This window comes from Labrus bergylta, chromosome 8, assembly GCF_963930695.1.
Source record: "Labrus bergylta chromosome 8, fLabBer1.1, whole genome shotgun sequence".
Taxonomy (NCBI): domain Eukaryota; kingdom Metazoa; phylum Chordata; class Actinopteri; order Labriformes; family Labridae; genus Labrus; species Labrus bergylta.
The window spans coordinates 18549313-18567132 of record NC_089202.1 but is presented as its reverse complement, the minus strand read 5'-3'; the positions used below and the strand labels follow the sequence as shown (position 1 = coordinate 18567132).

The following is a 17820-nucleotide window of genomic DNA, read 5'->3' as shown; positions in this document are numbered from 1 at the left end:
CTTGCCCTGAACTCAGTGAGGTCCATGTAGCATATAAGCTCTCTCTCTCTCACCGTGTTGAAAATTCCTTCACCACAACAGCCTTAAGAACAACAGTCTTTATTATAGCAACTCTGCATCAATGAACAGTAGTTTTTATTGCCCCATTTCAACCAGTGGCTCAGTTGGTAGAGTCGGTTGTCTCTCAACAAGAAGGTTGGGGGTTTGATCCCCAGCTCCTGCAGCAACATGTCTGATTGGTCCATGGGCAAGACCCCTAACCGCCATTTGCTTCCACTGTGTCGTCGGCAGCGTATTTATGCATTTGAATATGATTAATTACTTCTGATTGTCCATTTACCATTTGATTTTGAGAAAAACGGGTTTGCTGTACAGCAAAAAGTTGTTTTCTGGAATGAGCTGGGACGATGTTGAACATGTTCCACACTAGAGATGGGGAAAAAAATGTATGTATGTAAAAATAAAGATCCATCTCTTCTAATCAATTCATAACTTCCAAAAATCATTGGGGTTTTTTTTGGGGGGGGGGGGGGGGGGGGGTAATCAGTCACTCCCTGATTAGTGCTAAGGTTAGCTCTTTAACTCAGTAGAATGCCAAATGCCAACAAGAAATTCAGCCGGTCTCACAGATGACTGGAGTATAGGGTCCGAAGTTAACTTTTTGACTCAATACAATAGGGCCCCATTGTACCAGGTCGCCCTGAAATCCTGGCTGCACTAGTTTCCTGTTAGGGGCTGGTGACAGCATAGGGTCAAGTGAAAAGTCAAATAACTTGCTTTTATGTTGAGATAACAGTCTAAAGAAGATACAAATGACATATTTTAATGTTTGGTGTCCTTAATTAAAAAATGACAGACTTTGATATACATACCTTTTGAATTTTTGTTTCAATTTTCAATTTCCGCCTAAACTACATGTGTGTTTAAGTGTGAAAAATTCAAAAATTTAAAATGGTATTGATAAAAACTTTGCATAATTGTAACTAATAACTATCTGTGAACATCCTGTCCAGATTTGGTGAAATTCTGATTCCGATTCCCAGAGATACATGTGATAAGGCTAGAGCTGTCCCTTTTGGACAAGCCCTAATTTGACCTGTTTTCGTTTTTTGGTAAGATGCATAAAACATCCCAAAAAAGTTATTTTGCAGTAAAATAGTTTTATACAACAATCCGTTTCATAAACTAGACATGTTCAAGTTATGAAAAAATATGGTCGTGCTTTGTTCTACCTCGGGTAGGGGTATCTCGAAGACTAAAGCCTTTTTTGGGGGTTTGTTCCTCTACTAATACTTTACTTAACTTAGGGTATTAATATTATGTTTGTATTTATATCAAATACGTTTTCCCCTCTAAATTATTTAGTTTTTGCAACAAACAACTTTAATCTTCTCATCTTATCAATGCACGCACACAGACACAAACACCAGGAGTCGCCTCAAGTTTTGAAAAGTTCCACTTGATAGTCCATTATCATTAAGTACATTAACATTATTAAAACAAAGCCATGAGAAGCTTCAGTTTTGATTGGACCAAGGCATCTTAGAGGTGCATTTACAGACAGTTGACCTTCTCTAACTCTGAAGCTGATGTGATCCTTCTCTCTTGGTTTTGCCGCGTCTTATCTCTTTGCAGGAGTAGTGAGGGAAACATTTTTTAACAGGAGCTTTGTTATGTTGCACGGAACCGTTTAGGGCTCAGTGAGGACTTCACACTCGGTTATGAGTGGTTATACGGTTATTTTAAGAATAAATAAAAAATAAATAAAAACAGGTCATAAATATACTTGAGCGGCCCTCCGAGGTATGTGTGGGAAACACTGAAGATAACTGAAATTTCAACCCTTCACAACCCTTTTTTGTGTAAAAGTCACACAAAACCCATTTAGAAATAAATAAGAGACAAGACTGAATTGTTTTGTGCAGCAGATCTGTATGGCACACTTCTCACAGTGAAGTACATAAAAACAACTGGTTTTGCATTTTAGCAAGCCTACTTTCAAAAATAGGCAAGAGAGCCTCTGTTTCAGGTTTTCTCATTGTTCAGGCTGACTGCTTTAAATGAGCTCAGCAAGTTTCCTGTTTATGACTGAATAGAGCAAAGGGGGTGTCAGGGGCTTAAGTAGTGGTTAGTGGTAGACTTGAGGACTGTAACAGATCACTGGGCCATCACAGACACATTCAGGCAGCAGCTCATCTGGCAAGGTACTGAAAGTCCTAATGTTTCTGTCACTCAAAGAGAGATATGAATTGATCTAGAGAGTATTTTCCAGATTTTTAAATCTATTTTTCAACAAATATTATGATTAAAAGATCCAGGATAATAGTGTAGACCTAGTGTATATATAATCTTTGTGGACGTTTTTAAACTATACCTGAAAGAACTTGAGGTATTTCACGATCCAAAACTTGTAGTCACTAAGATGTATGAGGCAGCATTAAACATATTCTGATCATTTTTCAACACTGCTTAAGACACAGTACAAATGTAAATTAATTTTAACAAGATATGTTAATCTAACATGGATATGACTGTTGTGTTTCAAACATTTTACAGGACAAAAGGTGACTAGCTGAACGGTGCACAGTGACTACTTTCACCATGGGGACTACTTATCTACTTGGACTCTTAAGCTTGATTACAGGTAATACGGAGCTTTACACTTGAGTGCATCTGGTTCTGTAAATGGTTAAACTTGCATTAAAAACCTTTATGAGTCATTTAAAAAGGATTGCACTAAACTACAGAAGTCAAGGGGGGAAAAAGGAAAAGGCAGGGAAAAACTGCTTTAAATCAGCAATGCTCTCAAGTTCAAACAATATTTATATATTTTAATTATTTATTTGTTGATTACTTTATTGCAATAACCACACAATCATTGAAAGATAACTTATCCTATTTAAATCGTTTCTGATCCAACTTCTATTTTGTATAGTTACAGTTTCAAATGTATCTATTGTATATTTTCTGATTAATTGCGAGCATGTTGTTAGTCCCTGAGGTGCCGAGCTGTCTAGTGTATTATCAGACCTGTTTGGACTACCTTCATTATTATTGACACGATTATAAGAACATTGTAATTTGTTTACTTTGGTGAGGTTATGTTTCAGAACTAAACCATCTAAGAACATGTTTTATCATGGACATCATGACAAATAGCTTTTCTGATATTGAAAGAAGTACTGCCAAATAGGGCTGCCGGGTGAAGGAATTTCCACCACGGGGATCCACCCATTTGGTTTAGGTATCAGTGCAGTTGCCATTGTGTCCGTCTGAGCCTGAGCAGGGTCCGCAATTAATTTTTTGACTCACTGGCCAAGGTGGCAGGTAGATGAACAAATTCACGGGCCAAACATATTTTTTTACCGGCCAAAATAAAAAAAGTTTGTTTGAGTCTGTGTGGAGATGTTCACAGACTTATGATGTTCCTATAGTTTAGTTAGCTGCAGACACTGTGAGAGTGAACGGAGAAAAGTCAAACCGACCGTATGACCGGAACACGTGTGTTCCCGACTCGGTCCGTAGTAGGGGTGTGAACGGTTGTAAACGGCTACACGACGTCATTTTTTTTGTGTACACGGTTAACCGTTTTTTAAAATTTTTATTAATTAATACAAATAAAAATAATAAAAACAGTGAACCGCAATCGCGCTACACAACCAATGGAAGGTGCGGCCGCTTTTCAGAAAGATTCCTCTCCTGACCCTTGGGACTGCGCAATCCCCCCTACCCGGATGAAGCGGAATGGGGCGGAAGGAGGAGAAGGAGAGAGAAAAAGAGACGCGCAGTCGAGTCCGTGTCTGCACATCAGAGAAAAACACAGATCATTACAGCTACTTTACCGACTTTGAAGCTTATTTTAAGTCATTTTAATCAGACACAGCCATAAATAAATAAAAAAAATAAAATAGACGTGCGGCTGGGAAAAGGGAAAGGAGTGTGGCTTAATATCCCACTCCGATGACGGGGGTGAGAGAGGCTCACAGACTTACGTTCAACTGGTTACCGCCGCTGCGAAAGGGTGACATGGAAAGCCAGAACCCGCACAAGCACGAACAAGTGCGGCTCCTCCACGCCGCACTTCGCAAGTCAGAAGTGAAACTTACTTGTTACGTGACGTAATGCCTGGTGGTCAGTTATCCAACATTTATCACGAGCATTTGTGAGCGCAGTAACGTTGTCAAAGTGGAACATTTGTAGTTTTATTCATCTCTAAATAAATAGTATGTGTTATTTTTGATCAGAGATGATTGAATGTGTGTCTCTAAAACATTTTAAAATGATTAAAAAAAAAAAATAGTTATGATTTACTAACCGGTTACACGTGCACACCCCTAGTCCGTAGGCCTACGGATTACGGATCAACTGTTTGCTGAAGCACTAGAAGTAAACAGGTGCACGCGTTGGTGTGTCTCAGCATGCCCCATGATGCTCACGGTCATCACAGCAGAGAGAGGAGCAGGGAAAAGTAGCTGCAGCTAGGCTACATCAAACGTGCTTCATACTCAGCTTAGTTTTTTATGACTTTTTGATCAAACATTTACCCGCCCCGCGACAACCATAATCCCAAACGTTTTTTTGGTATGACATATAGCTGTAAATACTGCAGCAAACTCAGCTTTCGAAATCATCTCTCACTGAAGATTTGCATGAGTATCCTGTTGCATAACACATACTTTTCTTAGTGATCACGGAAAAGCATTAACTTACTGAACAACTAACATTTGTTGTCAACTTTGCTAACCCACTCACCCTCCCTTCCTCTTCCTCCTCTCCCCCACACAAAGGCTTCTCTGTGCTGCAGCAGGTGAGAAGCTGGAACATCACTGTACCTAAAACAGTGACTGCAGTGGAGGGGAGCTGTGCTGTGGTACCATGTCAGACAAAAGCTCATGTCCGGGTCACCTGGTATCAATACAGTAAGATGTATTATCCTGTGGTGTATGACAGATATCCTCCTACAGTGGAACAACAGTTCAGAGGACGCACCTCAGTAAAGGGAGCAGCCACAGAGGGTAACTGCACCCTGACGATTAAAAATATAAGAAGAACAGACAACAACCTTAAAGTCTATGTGTGGATCAATCCAGACTCAATAACAAGTCAGAAATTCTATGATCAAACTGTTACGGTCTATGTTGGTAAGTATTTGTAAACTTCTCATTTATCTGATTTTTTTTTCATTTATGAAAACAGCAGAATAAGCAGCCAGATGGAAAAATTTGGTGAAAGGGAGGTTTAAGAATTCTTTAAAATGTGTCAATATAATAGAGCTCAACAGTGTATTCCTGAGGGAAAATCCCATTCATTTTCTACCTAACAGATTTTATGATTAACCAGAATGTCCTAACCACCCTATAGGCTTCTTGATTTCTAGAAATTATGGAATACATTTAAATTCAAATCTCTATATTTCAAAGTTTTTTTTTACTTGCAACACTTTGTTTTGACTTTCAGAAAGAAAAGCTCCAATAATCTCCATTGAGAAGCAAATAGTGGAGGGGGACGTTTTCCAGGCTAACTGCAGCCTTATCCACTCTTGCCCCTCATCAACTCCATCCCTTAAATGGATACAAAATCAATTTCTCAATAACTCCACTTTAAAGGCTTCCAACGAGAAAGAAAATATGCTATGGTTGTACACAGAGACCGTGTATGGGCTAGCAACATATGAAATGCATAACAGCAAAATGGGTTGCTCTGCAGTGTTCAGCGACTTAACCATAGACGGTCAACCAGTAATTCTCAACATTTTATGTATGGGATAAAGTCTACTACATTAAAATTTTGTACATGACAGAACTAACTTTTCTAAAAGTATGTCCTCCTTTATCCACAGATAAACCAGTTAATGTGACCCTAACAGCAGAAAATGACTCTGTAATAGATGGGGGAAGCGTCATCATGAAGTGTGCCGCCAACTCTAACCCACGTCCACACACATACTCGTGGTTCACAAGACAGATGGGTCAGAACATCAAGTCAAATACAAAACGGGGAAGACTACTCTTCAACAACATCACACGAAAAACGTCTATCTCCTGCATGGCTCTCAATGACATTGGAGCGGGACAGTCTGACTGGTTGGATCTGGATGTTCAACGTAAATAAATGTTTTTCATTCTGTTTCCTTCACTGTAATGGCGGTGAGATTTATTAGCACAATCAAACAGAAAAAACACAGCTTTGACATCAAACAAGAGCAACCATTACTTAACAACTTTACGATAGTAAGCAAAGCCCAAACACAAAAAACAGTAAGTAATATTCACAAGTAGCACCGACTGTAATGCAAAATAATACTATTGGTTTAAAAATTGAAACATGACTTACCAATTAATTTCCACTGGGTTAAGAGGAGTTTTCCATGGTAAACAACAGTCCTCAGCACTTGCAATGCCTGCCAAAGGTTGGTGGTTGCTATGGCGACGCTCCGGCACTACCTCACTAGTAAGTTCCGAGGAAAATGGCCGAAGAGGCGGCATCTCTAATCAGGACGGTCAGGACCAAGGTTGATTGCGTCGACCGGGAAAGTGTTCTGGTTGATTTCCCTCAGTTGTTGCACTCGTCTAAACTCCATGTATGCTAAGAGCCTGGCATTACTAAAACGGGTTAACACAGGATCAGCATCAGGAACATAGACTGCAGGTCAGGAATATGGATGTGAAAGGATAGTCCAATGTCTGAAGCAATTTAGGCGAACAGTGCAGTAACTGCAAATCTTCCGAATGAACTACGTAACACCGCAGGACCGCATAACAACCATGTCACTATATCCTTCCGCTACTGCAGTAGGTTAGTACCACTTTTAGAGTCTATTGTTAGTAGGCCTACCCTGTACACATATATGAGATTTTAAGAATTTCTCATTGTATACCATGTTTTAAAGTATTATGTATTTATCTATTCAACTAGAAGAGGATAAGTGATTGATATAGTGAAATGCTGCTTCAATATCAAATCAAACACATTTGCACTTGTTTTATTGTTAAGAGTTGGATGTTTTTCTAACTGGCCTGATAATGTGCAAATAGGCTATAAAGATTAAGTCACATTTTCCTTCAAACTTTAGCAAAGTTAAGAGGTAGCCATAGACTATAGTTATTAGGAGGTAGCCTACTAAGTTATTTTGAAAATCTAACAGGGTGATAGGGGAAAGTAAGAAAATTAAACATTGACTTCAGCCTGCCCATTAGCCTACAATTTATTATTGCTTATTCTTTAAAATAATATGTAAATGGCTGATTGGGCTCAGTTAATAAAGGAAGGAACTCAGAAGAAACAAAATAAAACAACAACAAAGAACAATCAAAGTTAATTATGCTATAAATGTAATATTATGAAGATAACCAGTAACCTCAAACAAAGCTCTGTCCATTAAGCAAATCCGCCTTCAAATATATAGTTTCATGTAAAAGTAATCGGCCATTTTTGCTCCTAAGGGGTAAACCTTGTATCTACAAAAAAATCAATCATAGCTTAGCTTTACTTTCAAAATTCATACAGGCAATCATGGTACCAGACGGGTTTCATTATTTCTAAATAATGTTTTTTTTTTCCCTTATCTAGATGCCCCAATAATCCTACCTGCGTCCTCCTGCTACCTGACAGGGGAGGCTCTCAAGTGTGTCTGTCAGGCTGAGGCATTCCCTGATGCCTCTATACATTGGACCATTAATGGAAATGACACCTTCTCATCCTCCTTCAGCTTTGTTTTTACAAATGAGAAACATGTCACCTCTGGGCAATTAAGTGGCCCAGCTGAAAGCCAGGTTAATGTAACTTGCACAGCCACTAACTCCCTGGGCAGTGACACCAGACGACTTGATTTACACTTGTCAGAATCATGTAAGTCTGGTCATGCTCGAGATTCTTACCGTTGATTTTCCATGAATGCATCCAAAATCAGTTAAGCATTTTTGTTTTTTGTCTATCACATTGACTTATTCATCCATTCTCCATTAACAGCGTCTTTGTCCATGTGGTTGGTGGCTGTCATGCTCCTTGTTGGTATTGCTTTGTTGTGTGCAGTCGGCATTTACATAAAATATTCTCAACTCAGGTTAGCAGACTTTAGTCCTTGTTAAACATAATGTCTGCTGCTGTGAATGCTTTTTTTATTGTATTTATGTCATCCTCAGATCATCACCTGGCTCTTTGTCCAATGCTTCATTTCTTTTAAGGTATGTTTTGTGTTTTTAACTAGACCTATATTCATTTCAAATGTAGTGAATTCAAATAATAGTAATGCATCTTTCTTTAAGACCGCTGAGTTTACCAGAGACTATCCAAGAGGAACAGAGGTACCAGTGTCCTCAAAGGTAAAGAAAACTGTGTCACTATGAACAAAAAGGAAATCAGATTTTCTTTTTTTTATACCTTTTAGTTGCATTTTTGATTCTTTCTCTCAAACAAGCCAGAAATCGTAGTTCCAGGGATTTGATATGCTTACAAAAACGTTTATTAAACAGCTAATCGGATCTCTCCTTATTTCCCTCTTCTTCTCTCTCTCTCTATTAGAGTGCAAGTTGAGGAAACACAATCAAACACAGGCAGACCAGAGAGCGACCCTGAGGAGGACACACTTTCCTGCGTTTATGACAATTGTGTTGTTGAAGAAATTCGACAATCCAGAGCCAAGAAGCAGGAGAACAACGCTACAGCCCCCAGTGGAGAGGTCACAGAAGAGCCACTAGGAAAGGTGAGAAGTATAAAACTTAAAAAAAACAACTTATTTTAGAAATATAGCCAAGATAAGTAATCATTAAGCATAACAACACATGGAATCACAATATTGTTCTAGAATACCCTTTTGCAACAGTGCCATGTATTTCAAGTCACATAATTCATAAATATTAGAATTATACTTAGACCAATTTCAAATTTCATAATCAAGTATTTCTGATTCTGATTCTAATTCTGATAACTTCCCACAGGATGGGACATGGCTACATGGAGGATTATCTACTGTAAACTGCTGATCAGATGGTAACATGGTAAGCTTATAACAGTAGCCTTTAATTCAGTGCAGCAATCGTTTACTGTTAGGGATGTACAGTTTTCTTTATGCAACAAGTTACAAGTCAGAAGCTATCGTGAACACATCTTTATCATCTTGGGTTATCAAAACAAGTTGAATTACTTTAGAGTACAGGACTCAATGTTTATCTCCAGTTGCAGTGTAGTAGAAAACTAAGTTAATCAGTTGACCAAGAGAAAACAGTGTTAAAGTTTTTCCCAGGGACCAGAAAATAGATCTTCTGTGGATTTAAGATTAATATACTGTATATTGCTGTACTGCCACCTGAAAATCACTGCAACAACATAGAATAAGTGCTACATAGAATATCCATGTGTAAAAAACATTAATCTGAACTGAAGACAATCTTATTGTGTAGGCGTAACTTTGAAGAGAATGCATGCCTGATCCAAACCTGATTATAATGTTTAGAGTGCCTTCCAGCAGAGATCTAGTGGGAGATGGTCTTTTGTTAAACTAATAGAAAAGTCAACATGAGCTTCATTTGCATTTCATTAAATAAAACCAAATGATGTTCTGGCTGGTCACTGAAGAACAGATAGAGCAGTGTGTTTCACAGGGCTTAAATATCCCTCACTGTCTCCGGTTTATTACATTTTATGTCAGGTCATCTTTGAACTCCCAAGTTAGAAACCAGTTAGAAAGGCACGGCAAGGACAACAACAGGCAGCTTTAGTTTCTTTCTAAAGCGTATTTTGAACATCCAAATCCAGGTGAGTAAAACTGTTTACCTTATCATTTCTAACATTTCTGATCATTATGTAAATTGATTTTGACATCTGGTGTGTAGAAGCAGAGCTTGAGAGCAGACTATAGCTTAACTGGTTTGGAATTGTCGTGCAATCTGAGCCATATTCATAATTAACTTGATCATTCTCATGTAAAAGAGAGAAGTGTTGGATTTAAACGTATGTACAAGGTTGCTGAGCAAAAGCTTAAAGATGATACTGGTTGAAAAACACACTGATTATTAAACTAACCAAAAAAAATGTCTGTGAGAGACTGTTTTAGGTATTATCTGTTAAGTATAAGCTTTGGAACTGTCATTAGACTTGGGAGTGATGGCATATACCAAGTGTACTTTTTGCTATGGGGCTATCATGTGGCCAACATCAAGGTAACTAAGGCTGCATTCACACTGGGATGCTTAATGATCAATTCTGATTTTTTGCTTCGATAAGATTTTTTGTTTGTTTGGCTGTTCACATTGCTTTCGAAAATATGGCCTGTGTCAGACTCCTGTGGGTATCCACATATCAAAGCGGCCCAAACCTGATTTGAATAGATCAAATTCCCTGTGCCGTTTAATTTTAACAAAAGAATATCAGATCTGAGTCACCAGTCCAAAACCGAAACATTGTCATTTAAATTTGTGTAACCTTTTCTAGATATTTGGCTTTTTTTGCGCATTAGCATTGTCCTTGGGCAAAGTGAAGATAAAAGTGGCAGCTGATGGGGGCGCTGGTAGCCTAGTGATACGTAAGCGTGCCCCTGTGTACAGAGGCTATGTGACACGAGTGGCCGGTGTGTGTTTGAAACCCTCATTTCCCACATGTCATTCCCAACTCTCTCTCTCCCTGATCATCTATAAGCATCTTTTTTTTTTTTTTTTTTTACGATTTATTTTGGGCTTTTTGTGCCTTTAATGCAGAGAGAGGACAGTGGACAGAGTTGGAAACCAGGGAGAGAGAGCGGGGCATGACATGTGGAAAGGGGCCACAGGTGGAAGCGAACCCGGGCCTACCGCTCGAGACGAGAGCCTCAATACATGGGATGCGCGCCCTAACCATTGCGCCTCCAGCGCGCCCCTATAAGCATCTTTAATTGGCTGCTGGAGTGGACTGTTATCTTTGTTTTGCAGTCGAAGTAGAGCATTGGCAGGGGGAGCTCAGCTCTGAAATAATACAGCACCAGCTACAGAGACAGCATCGAGAATTAGATAAATGCATGCATGTGTGATAGCTGCTAATGATTTGGAGAGCAGAGCATTTTGTGAATCACCATTCTGAGAGCAACTTGATTTAATAATCTTCTGAGGGCAGAGCTCCAGCTTCCTTCCTTTGATTCTCCCTCAGACCACTATAACATAATGTTATTGTTACAATACACAGATTGTCACGTGTCAATCAAAATGTGAGCGTCCCCACCCACACATAATTCGCCTAAACAGCACAATGGTTTGTTTTTACTTTGTGGATGCTTAATTAGACTTTCAATGTTGGTAATACTTGACTTTGTGACTTAAGAATTAACACGATTCCAGCAATATTTGAATGCATTCCCCTCTAACCTCTGCCAATAAGGCATTGAAAACATACAAACGTCACTCATTTATCACCACTTCTACTTGAATGAAAATAAAGTGTAGCTTTCATTTTTTACCATCTGTCCGTGTTCATCCCTTTAAAGTAGGCGTGTGTGTTTTTTCCTTTGGTCAGAATGGAGCCAGTGGTGGACAGCACGGTCATTCTCTCAGTTTACATCATTTCTTTCCTGATCGGCCTCCCAGCAAACCTCCTGGCTCTCTATGCCTTCAGTGTGAAGATCCGCTCCAAGCCTGTTCCCACAGACATCCTGCTCATCAACCTGACCGTCTCTGACCTGCTCTTTTTGATCATCCTTCCTTTCAAGATGCACGAGGCAGCTTCAAAAATGACATGGACTTTGCCTTTATTCATGTGCTCCATCACCTCCTTCACCTTCTTCGCCACTATCTACACCAGTTCTCTGCTGCTGATGGCTGTCAGTGTGGTTCGTTACATTGCAGTAGCTTTCCCTATCACCTACCATAAGTTGCACAAACCTGTGTACGGGATAGTTACCAGTGCTGTTATTTGGCTCATATCAGGGATGCACTGCAGCATTGTTGTCGTTATCGAGCACCACCCAGCCCTGTCCAATGGAAACTCAACCACGTGCTATGACAACTTCACAGAGAAGCAGTTGGAGGTCCTCCTTCCTGTGCGTTTGGAGTTTTTCATTGTGCTCTTCCTTATACCTCTTCTCGTTTGTCTTTACTGCTACCTGAGCTGCATCTTCCTCCTGTACAGCCGTCCGCGGATATCCCAGAAGCAGAAGCAGAAGGCCATCGGCATGGCCCTGGGTACCCTAGCTGTGTTTCTCATTTGTGTGATGCCATACAACATGTCCCATGTACTGGGTTTCTTCCAGGGTAAGAGCCCAAAATGGAGGTACTACACCTTGCTGCTTAGCACCTTCAACACCTGCATTGACCCCATCATCTTCTACTTTTCATCCTCCGCTTTCCACTGCACAAGTGAAAAGTCCATTTTCAGGAAGAGTGTTCCAAAGCTACAGAGACAGGCCACAAGCTCTAGCTGAGTCTTGCATACAATTTCAAAGCAACATCTGTACACACATTAGATTCAATGCTATTAGTGTACTGAATATTATAAATATATTACTGTGTAATGCTGTGAATATTGCTTTTACACCTCTGTTCATTAATAAAACTATTTCTGACATACTTCCCAGTCCAAAAATGTACAAAGTACTCTGATGACAAAACCACAACACATGTTCTATGCATATGCATATTTCAAAATTTTATTATTTTACAGCAAATTATCTTATTTTTGAAGGGGGATTGATATTCTTGATAACCTTTGCATCCTTTTCAAATTCTTTCCTCTTGAATTTAACGAGGGCCTGCCACTCTTCTGCACTCATGCATTCTGTAGGCACACATGTAGAATATTCCTGCAAAACAGAAATGCATTAAAACCTGTTAACAGGACTTCAAAACTATTGCTTTCATAATGACAAGCTATACTTCTATGTATAAGAGTGTTAAGCTGATAAGACTGTATCAACTCGTAAATAGCTGCCACATATATATTGAAAATAAAAGTATATATGACTGAATTGTACTGGTGGTTTTAGAATTATTTTTTAATTTAACAAAGCTGTTGTAAGAATTTGAAATATGAGCTTCTTTCTACAGCTTAGGATAACTGTTTTCTGGTTAATTAAGTATTCAAGCTGATTTATTTTATCAGGAGCACCACATAGTAATACCACTCAACTCTGCTGCAATGCTTTATTTGAACTAACCTGCAAAGAAGGTCATGAGCAGTGCCACCCAGCCTAGTATGTAGGACCACGAGAAGCGCCAGTCACCGAAGCGCTTGCCCAGGAAGTTCACAGTCACCCCGGTGTAAATGGCCATTGCAAGCAGAACAAATAGAGCTGGCATGGTCGATAGAGAAAGACAGGTATTCAAATTAATGATTGTAATATCTATTAACTCTGCTATAATATGACGTCAAAGCAGAGTTTCTATGGCACTTTTTTTTCCTGTGGAGATGTATGACATGCAAATTTGCTTGACAATACTGTACATAGGGCAGATAGGGGGACAAAAGTGCATTATGAGGTAAATGTATCCATGACTTACTTGAAACAAAGAACATGATCCCGGCAGCAAAAGAGCGATTAAACCTCTCAAAGGCTGAGAAGTGGGCGAAGGAGAGGATTCCTGCGATGATGCCAGCAAAGCATGACATGGCAGAGAGGATCATGAAGGCTCGAGTGGCGTTCCAGTAGGCTGAGGGCGAGTAAAAGAAGGGAGAAAACAAAAAAAATACATATAAAAACTATAACAAGACAACTATAACAGAGTTCAAACTGTTACATCATGAGTGGAGGAGTGAGTCATGGTTTTACCAATGATAACAGTTGTACATTAAAGGTCCTGATTTACATGTGCTCCCTTTCATTTCACTGGAACTTCTCTGGGTTTGTTTATAACTGTTTTTCTGGCAGCCGCAGAGACAGTTACAGCTCTATAGTCTCTGCTACAGGGAGTTAGCAGGCTTGTGTCCAACTTCAGACAACCTGGCACTTGTTGCTTTGGAAATGTTCCTCTTTTTAAGACTCTATAATACATTATCTGGACTCTACATTTCTTTGTACCAACATTTCATTTCACACTTACACATGACATATAAAGGAGGAATAAATGGGAGTTGAAATCACAATTATCACTTAAAGCGGACATATTATGAAAAATCCACTTTTATAGTGTTTTTGAACATAAATTTGGGTAACCTGAGTGTCTGCCGACCCACAAAATGTGAAATAAACCCTTCCAGTCCTTTGGTTGTTGTCTGCATAAGTCTAACAACACAGAGAAAAATGCTGCATTTCAAATTTGCTCTCCTTGTGACATCACAGTGGGATTCTGGTTAAAAAAATCCCCTCACCTCCCCTGGTATCTCCACCCATGGACTCCACCCCCAGCCTTGAGCAAAACTTTTGCACAGGACCACCATTTTTATTCTCGCTAACAAAGGAGTGATGTCTACGGGGAAAACTCAGGGGGGGGCTCATTGCATTTAAAGAGACACGCACACCAAAACGGAGCGTTCTGAGAGAACTGGTTTATACAGGGTCACAAACCTTTAGACCACAGGGAACTGTTTGAAAAGGTGGAAAAGGGGTATAATATGTCCTCTTTAAAGTGAAGTTAGGAGGTCACATTTCAATTTTTGTAATATAAATTCCCTAGTTTTTAATTTTTCAGCCACATTTTACAGAACCACGGAGGGCAAATCATCAGTTTGCCATTTTGGTTCAGGCTAAAGTATCTGTGCTTCTTTAGGATGGTTTGCCATTAAATGAAAAACCGTCTTGGGTTGCCATGAAAAATAGTTCATTGTCCATATTTTATATTGTTTTATGTTTCTTTTTTGGAAGTACCCATTTTAGGACTACAGATACAACTTAGCTTTTGTGCTAATTCCGGCATATTTACAACGATGCAATTTGCTGATATGTTGATTAATGCATACTGTCATTATTCAATAAATACATAAATAAATAGTAATAATAATATGCAGCTTAAGGGAAATTAAAAACCTTTGGTGATGGCATGACAGCTGTTTGTGTATGAATGTGTTAGAAAGAATGATTGTGGTCATGTATCGCAGCTTGAGTTGTTGTGAGACTAGAAAAGAACTAGGCTATGTGAGTGCAATCCATTCACCATGGAAGAGACTTTTCTTGTTACATCATCAGGTTCAATTTGTAATTCTTTCATCATTTTGGTTTGCGAAGAATCACCTAAAAAACATAACAGTCTTATTGGTCTTAGCTCTACCTTGTGTTTAATGCTAACAAAGCAAAGTTAACCATGCCCATATGTTTGAGTAAATGTTTTCATTGTCATTGTGAGCATGTTAGCATGCTAACATTAGCATTTCACTTAAAGTTGTCTCTAAATACAGCCACTAAACAGGCAGATTGTTTCGAGTAAAAAAAATTTGAATTAATGTTTCTGATACGCTTGTCTTCCTGTCAGCTCTTTAAAAAGTATCTGGAAAAAAAAATCAATTTATTTGACCTCTAAGATTCTGTTGATTCTGGGTAGAGTTACTGTGCCTCAGGGAAACATGGGACATTTTTTAAGGGTCCAGGGAGATATTTTGCCTACTTACCGATGCTGTCAGTCTGCATGTAGCACTTTCCAGACATGCAGTACCGCCACAGGCCCTGATGAGCAAAGCTGCCAGACAGACGGTACTGCATCCAGTAGTCTGTGGCTGTGGAGACCACCAGCAGGATGTTCCCCACGATGGCACAAAATAGGCCCCCTCCCATGAAGCTGTACATCATGAGTGACACTATGGCAGCGGTTAAGGCTTTATGCACTGTGCGAAAAAAAAAGAAACAAACAAACAAGGAATTGGTTGTGTGAGTAATCCAGTAGTAAAGAAATGGTTTATTTCCACAAGGAGTTTGTAGCTTTAGCTTGATGTGAGTACACAAAAGTAACAGTCTGAAGGAATGAATGTTGAGGTAGGAGAAGACTTACAAATGCATTAAGTCTCCTGTAATTTTGGCTAGCATCATCTTGAGCTTAAAAAAGGGGGGTTATCTCTGAGCTAAAGATAGGGCCGCATGATGTAAGAATATAATAAAGAGACATTCTTTACACTTTCTGGTTTGTTTAACTAAGCAGAGATGAAATCTTCTTACTGGCAGAGAGACCACTTCCCTAAGCATCATTTTTAGGCAACCTTAAACCTAAACTTCCTCAAAGGCAACTCCGTCTTCTAGACTGTTTGTAATGGGGACAAAGAGCCAGAAGTTCCTCTTAAAATAAAGCTGCTGCTTGAAGACACGCGAGGAGGATGCTACAGCTAATGTCTGTATTAATAAACTCATATCACCGTCTATTTGGCTGTAACAACAATAATGCACTGAGTTCAAGATTAGAGCTGCTGCCCTGGTCAAAGCAACCATACCAACCACAAGCTGCTCATATTTATGTTTAAAGTCTGACCACACAGAAACCCCATTTGAAAATAGCCACGCTGACCTCGCAAACAAGTCAAAATGTTGAGAGAGATGATTCTATTTCATACTAAGAACATTAAATTGGATCTTTGTCTTTACATTTGAGATGAACATATGATAAAAGGCTAAACCATGTTTGTGAAAAGACTGTACTCATCCATAATCTACTCAAAGTAGAACATGCAAAACTTCTGTGGCAAGCTGTGTCAACACTGCAGTAAGCCATCATCCATCATACACAGTCTTGGGTGTAGGTTTTGAACAACACAGTTTTCTGTACTATTGAGAGGAAGCAGATAAACCTTGAAGGTAAAATTCAACAGAAAATCTCAAGAAATTATGATATATCTTGTCTTGGTAGAGTCAAAACCATCAATTGGTAATACCGTAATAAGAGAGATTTTGAAAAGTTAACCTCAGATCTACAGGGGCGCCATTTTTCTAAGGAAGAAAAGGGTTAAGATGATTTGAAGGGCCTGTGACTGACAGGGGCCCTAAAAATACAAGAACATTAGTGCATTCTTTGTCATCATTTGATTATATTTATTTCTTCATGGGGCCCAAAATACCTTGCGGCACCCTTTGCAATTTTAACAGATGTTTATTCAACGCAGGCACATTGATACCATTGCAAAGGCCTTCCACATCCACCTGTGAGATTTACTTCGGTTAACGCGCCGTGATATTCATTCCACTTAAGTATTTTACTCCTAACTCCTAATTCCTTTGCTTTAAGGTGCATCAGCAATTAATCAAATATCTAACATCATCTTACCTGAATTCCTCAGGATAGGTCAACCCTCTTAAGTATCAGCCTCTCCTCAGGGAAAGAGTGAGAGAGAGAGCGCAAGCCAGGAGTGAGCGTCAAAGAGGAAGCCCTAGGCTGAATTCCAAAAAGTTATCCCCTCCACTTTTCTGTCGATGGAGGCAAAATCCTTTAAAACAATCAGCACAGAACAAATGCACTTGAGCTGGTGGGCCACATGCCACGTGACTCTTTTACACTGAACTACATGGGAGTATTTTTGGGGGGTCAGGGGATTGGGGAGGGAGGGGTGATGGTGTTGGGGGAAGGGGGACTGTGTGGGACGAGAGGCCGCTGCTCTACAGTCCATGTCTGTTGTTCTATGAGGCGTTCTGGAACTGTGGATGTGCAAAGGCTTGCAGTACTGCAGCGGTCAATGGAACATGCTGAAGCGCACACTTTCTTTCAGTGGGGACGGGGTGTGGTCAGAGGGACACACATACACCCACACACACGCTTAGAACAGAGACATGACCAAAGAGGAGCTTGATAAATTTACACACTGCATGCAGAGCGAGAGCGATACATGTTCAACCTCAATAGGTAACCACATTGCGCAAACATTACCCTGAAAGATTCTATGCCTCAAGCATTAACAATATTTATATTTCCATTGCGAGGTATAAAGTAGACATTAACATGATTTATAAGGGTT

The 17820-nt window shown here is 39.5% G+C and overlaps 2 protein-coding genes across 5 annotated transcripts; one reads left to right on the top strand and one right to left on the bottom strand.

The window, feature by feature from the left end:
- Positions 1 to 547: 547 nt before the first annotated feature.
- Positions 548 to 12925, top strand: si:ch211-231m23.4 (free fatty acid receptor 2). Of its 4 annotated transcripts, none has more exons than XM_065958185.1 (11): positions 548 to 2644; positions 4788 to 5141; positions 5458 to 5757; positions 5840 to 6103; positions 7570 to 7848; positions 7969 to 8062; positions 8142 to 8183; positions 8265 to 8321; positions 8521 to 8701; positions 8937 to 8996; positions 11479 to 11618. In XM_065958185.1, the coding sequence occupies exons 1-10, from the start codon at positions 2602 to 2604 to the stop codon at positions 8979 to 8981; spliced, it is 1659 nt and encodes a 552-aa protein (XP_065814257.1). In that variant the 5' UTR covers positions 548 to 2601; the 3' UTR covers positions 8982 to 8996; positions 11479 to 11618. The 4 variants fall into 4 exon arrangements, with proteins under 4 accessions (XP_065814257.1, XP_020489160.3, XP_065814258.1 ...); XM_020633504.3 differs by lacking the exon at positions 11479 to 11618 and adding an exon at positions 10692 to 11466; XM_065958186.1 differs by lacking the exons at positions 548 to 2644; positions 4788 to 5141; positions 5458 to 5757; ... (3 more) ...; positions 8142 to 8183; positions 8265 to 8321 and having other exon boundaries at positions 8621 to 8701; positions 11479 to 12925.
- Positions 12581 to 17295, bottom strand: lim2.5 (lens intrinsic membrane protein 2.5). The gene is made up of 5 exons (XM_020633507.3): positions 17136 to 17295; positions 15499 to 15711; positions 13458 to 13607; positions 13115 to 13249; positions 12581 to 12760 (listed from the first exon to the last, which is right to left on the bottom strand). Exons 2-5 carry the CDS (start codon positions 15674 to 15676, stop codon positions 12699 to 12701), a joined length of 525 nt encoding a protein of 174 aa, XP_020489163.1. The 5' UTR covers positions 15677 to 15711; positions 17136 to 17295; the 3' UTR covers positions 12581 to 12698.
- Positions 17296 to 17820: the final 525 nt, after the last annotated feature.

Excerpts from the sequence above, each read along its gene's own strand:
- lim2.5 (XM_020633507.3), bottom strand. The coding sequence starts at position 15,676 with ATGATGTACAGCTTCATGGGAGGGGGCCTATTTTGTGCCATCGTGGGG. Across the intron at positions 13,608-15,498 it reads CATGCAGACTGACAGCATCG|CCTACTGGAACGCCACTCGA; the intron begins GTAAGTAGGCAA and ends ACTCGCCCTCAG. Across the intron at positions 12,761-13,114 it reads GCTCATGACCTTCTTTGCAG|GAATATTCTACATGTGTGCC; the intron begins GTTAGTTCAAAT and ends TCTGTTTTGCAG.
- si:ch211-231m23.4 (XM_065958185.1), top strand. The coding sequence starts at position 2,602 with ATGGGGACTACTTATCTACTTGGACTCTTAAGCTTGATTACAG. Across the intron at positions 5,758-5,839 it reads AGTAATTCTCAACATTTTAT|ATAAACCAGTTAATGTGACC; the intron begins GTATGGGATAAA and ends CTTTATCCACAG. Across the intron at positions 8,184-8,264 it reads AATGCTTCATTTCTTTTAAG|ACCGCTGAGTTTACCAGAGA; the intron begins GTATGTTTTGTG and ends TCTTTCTTTAAG.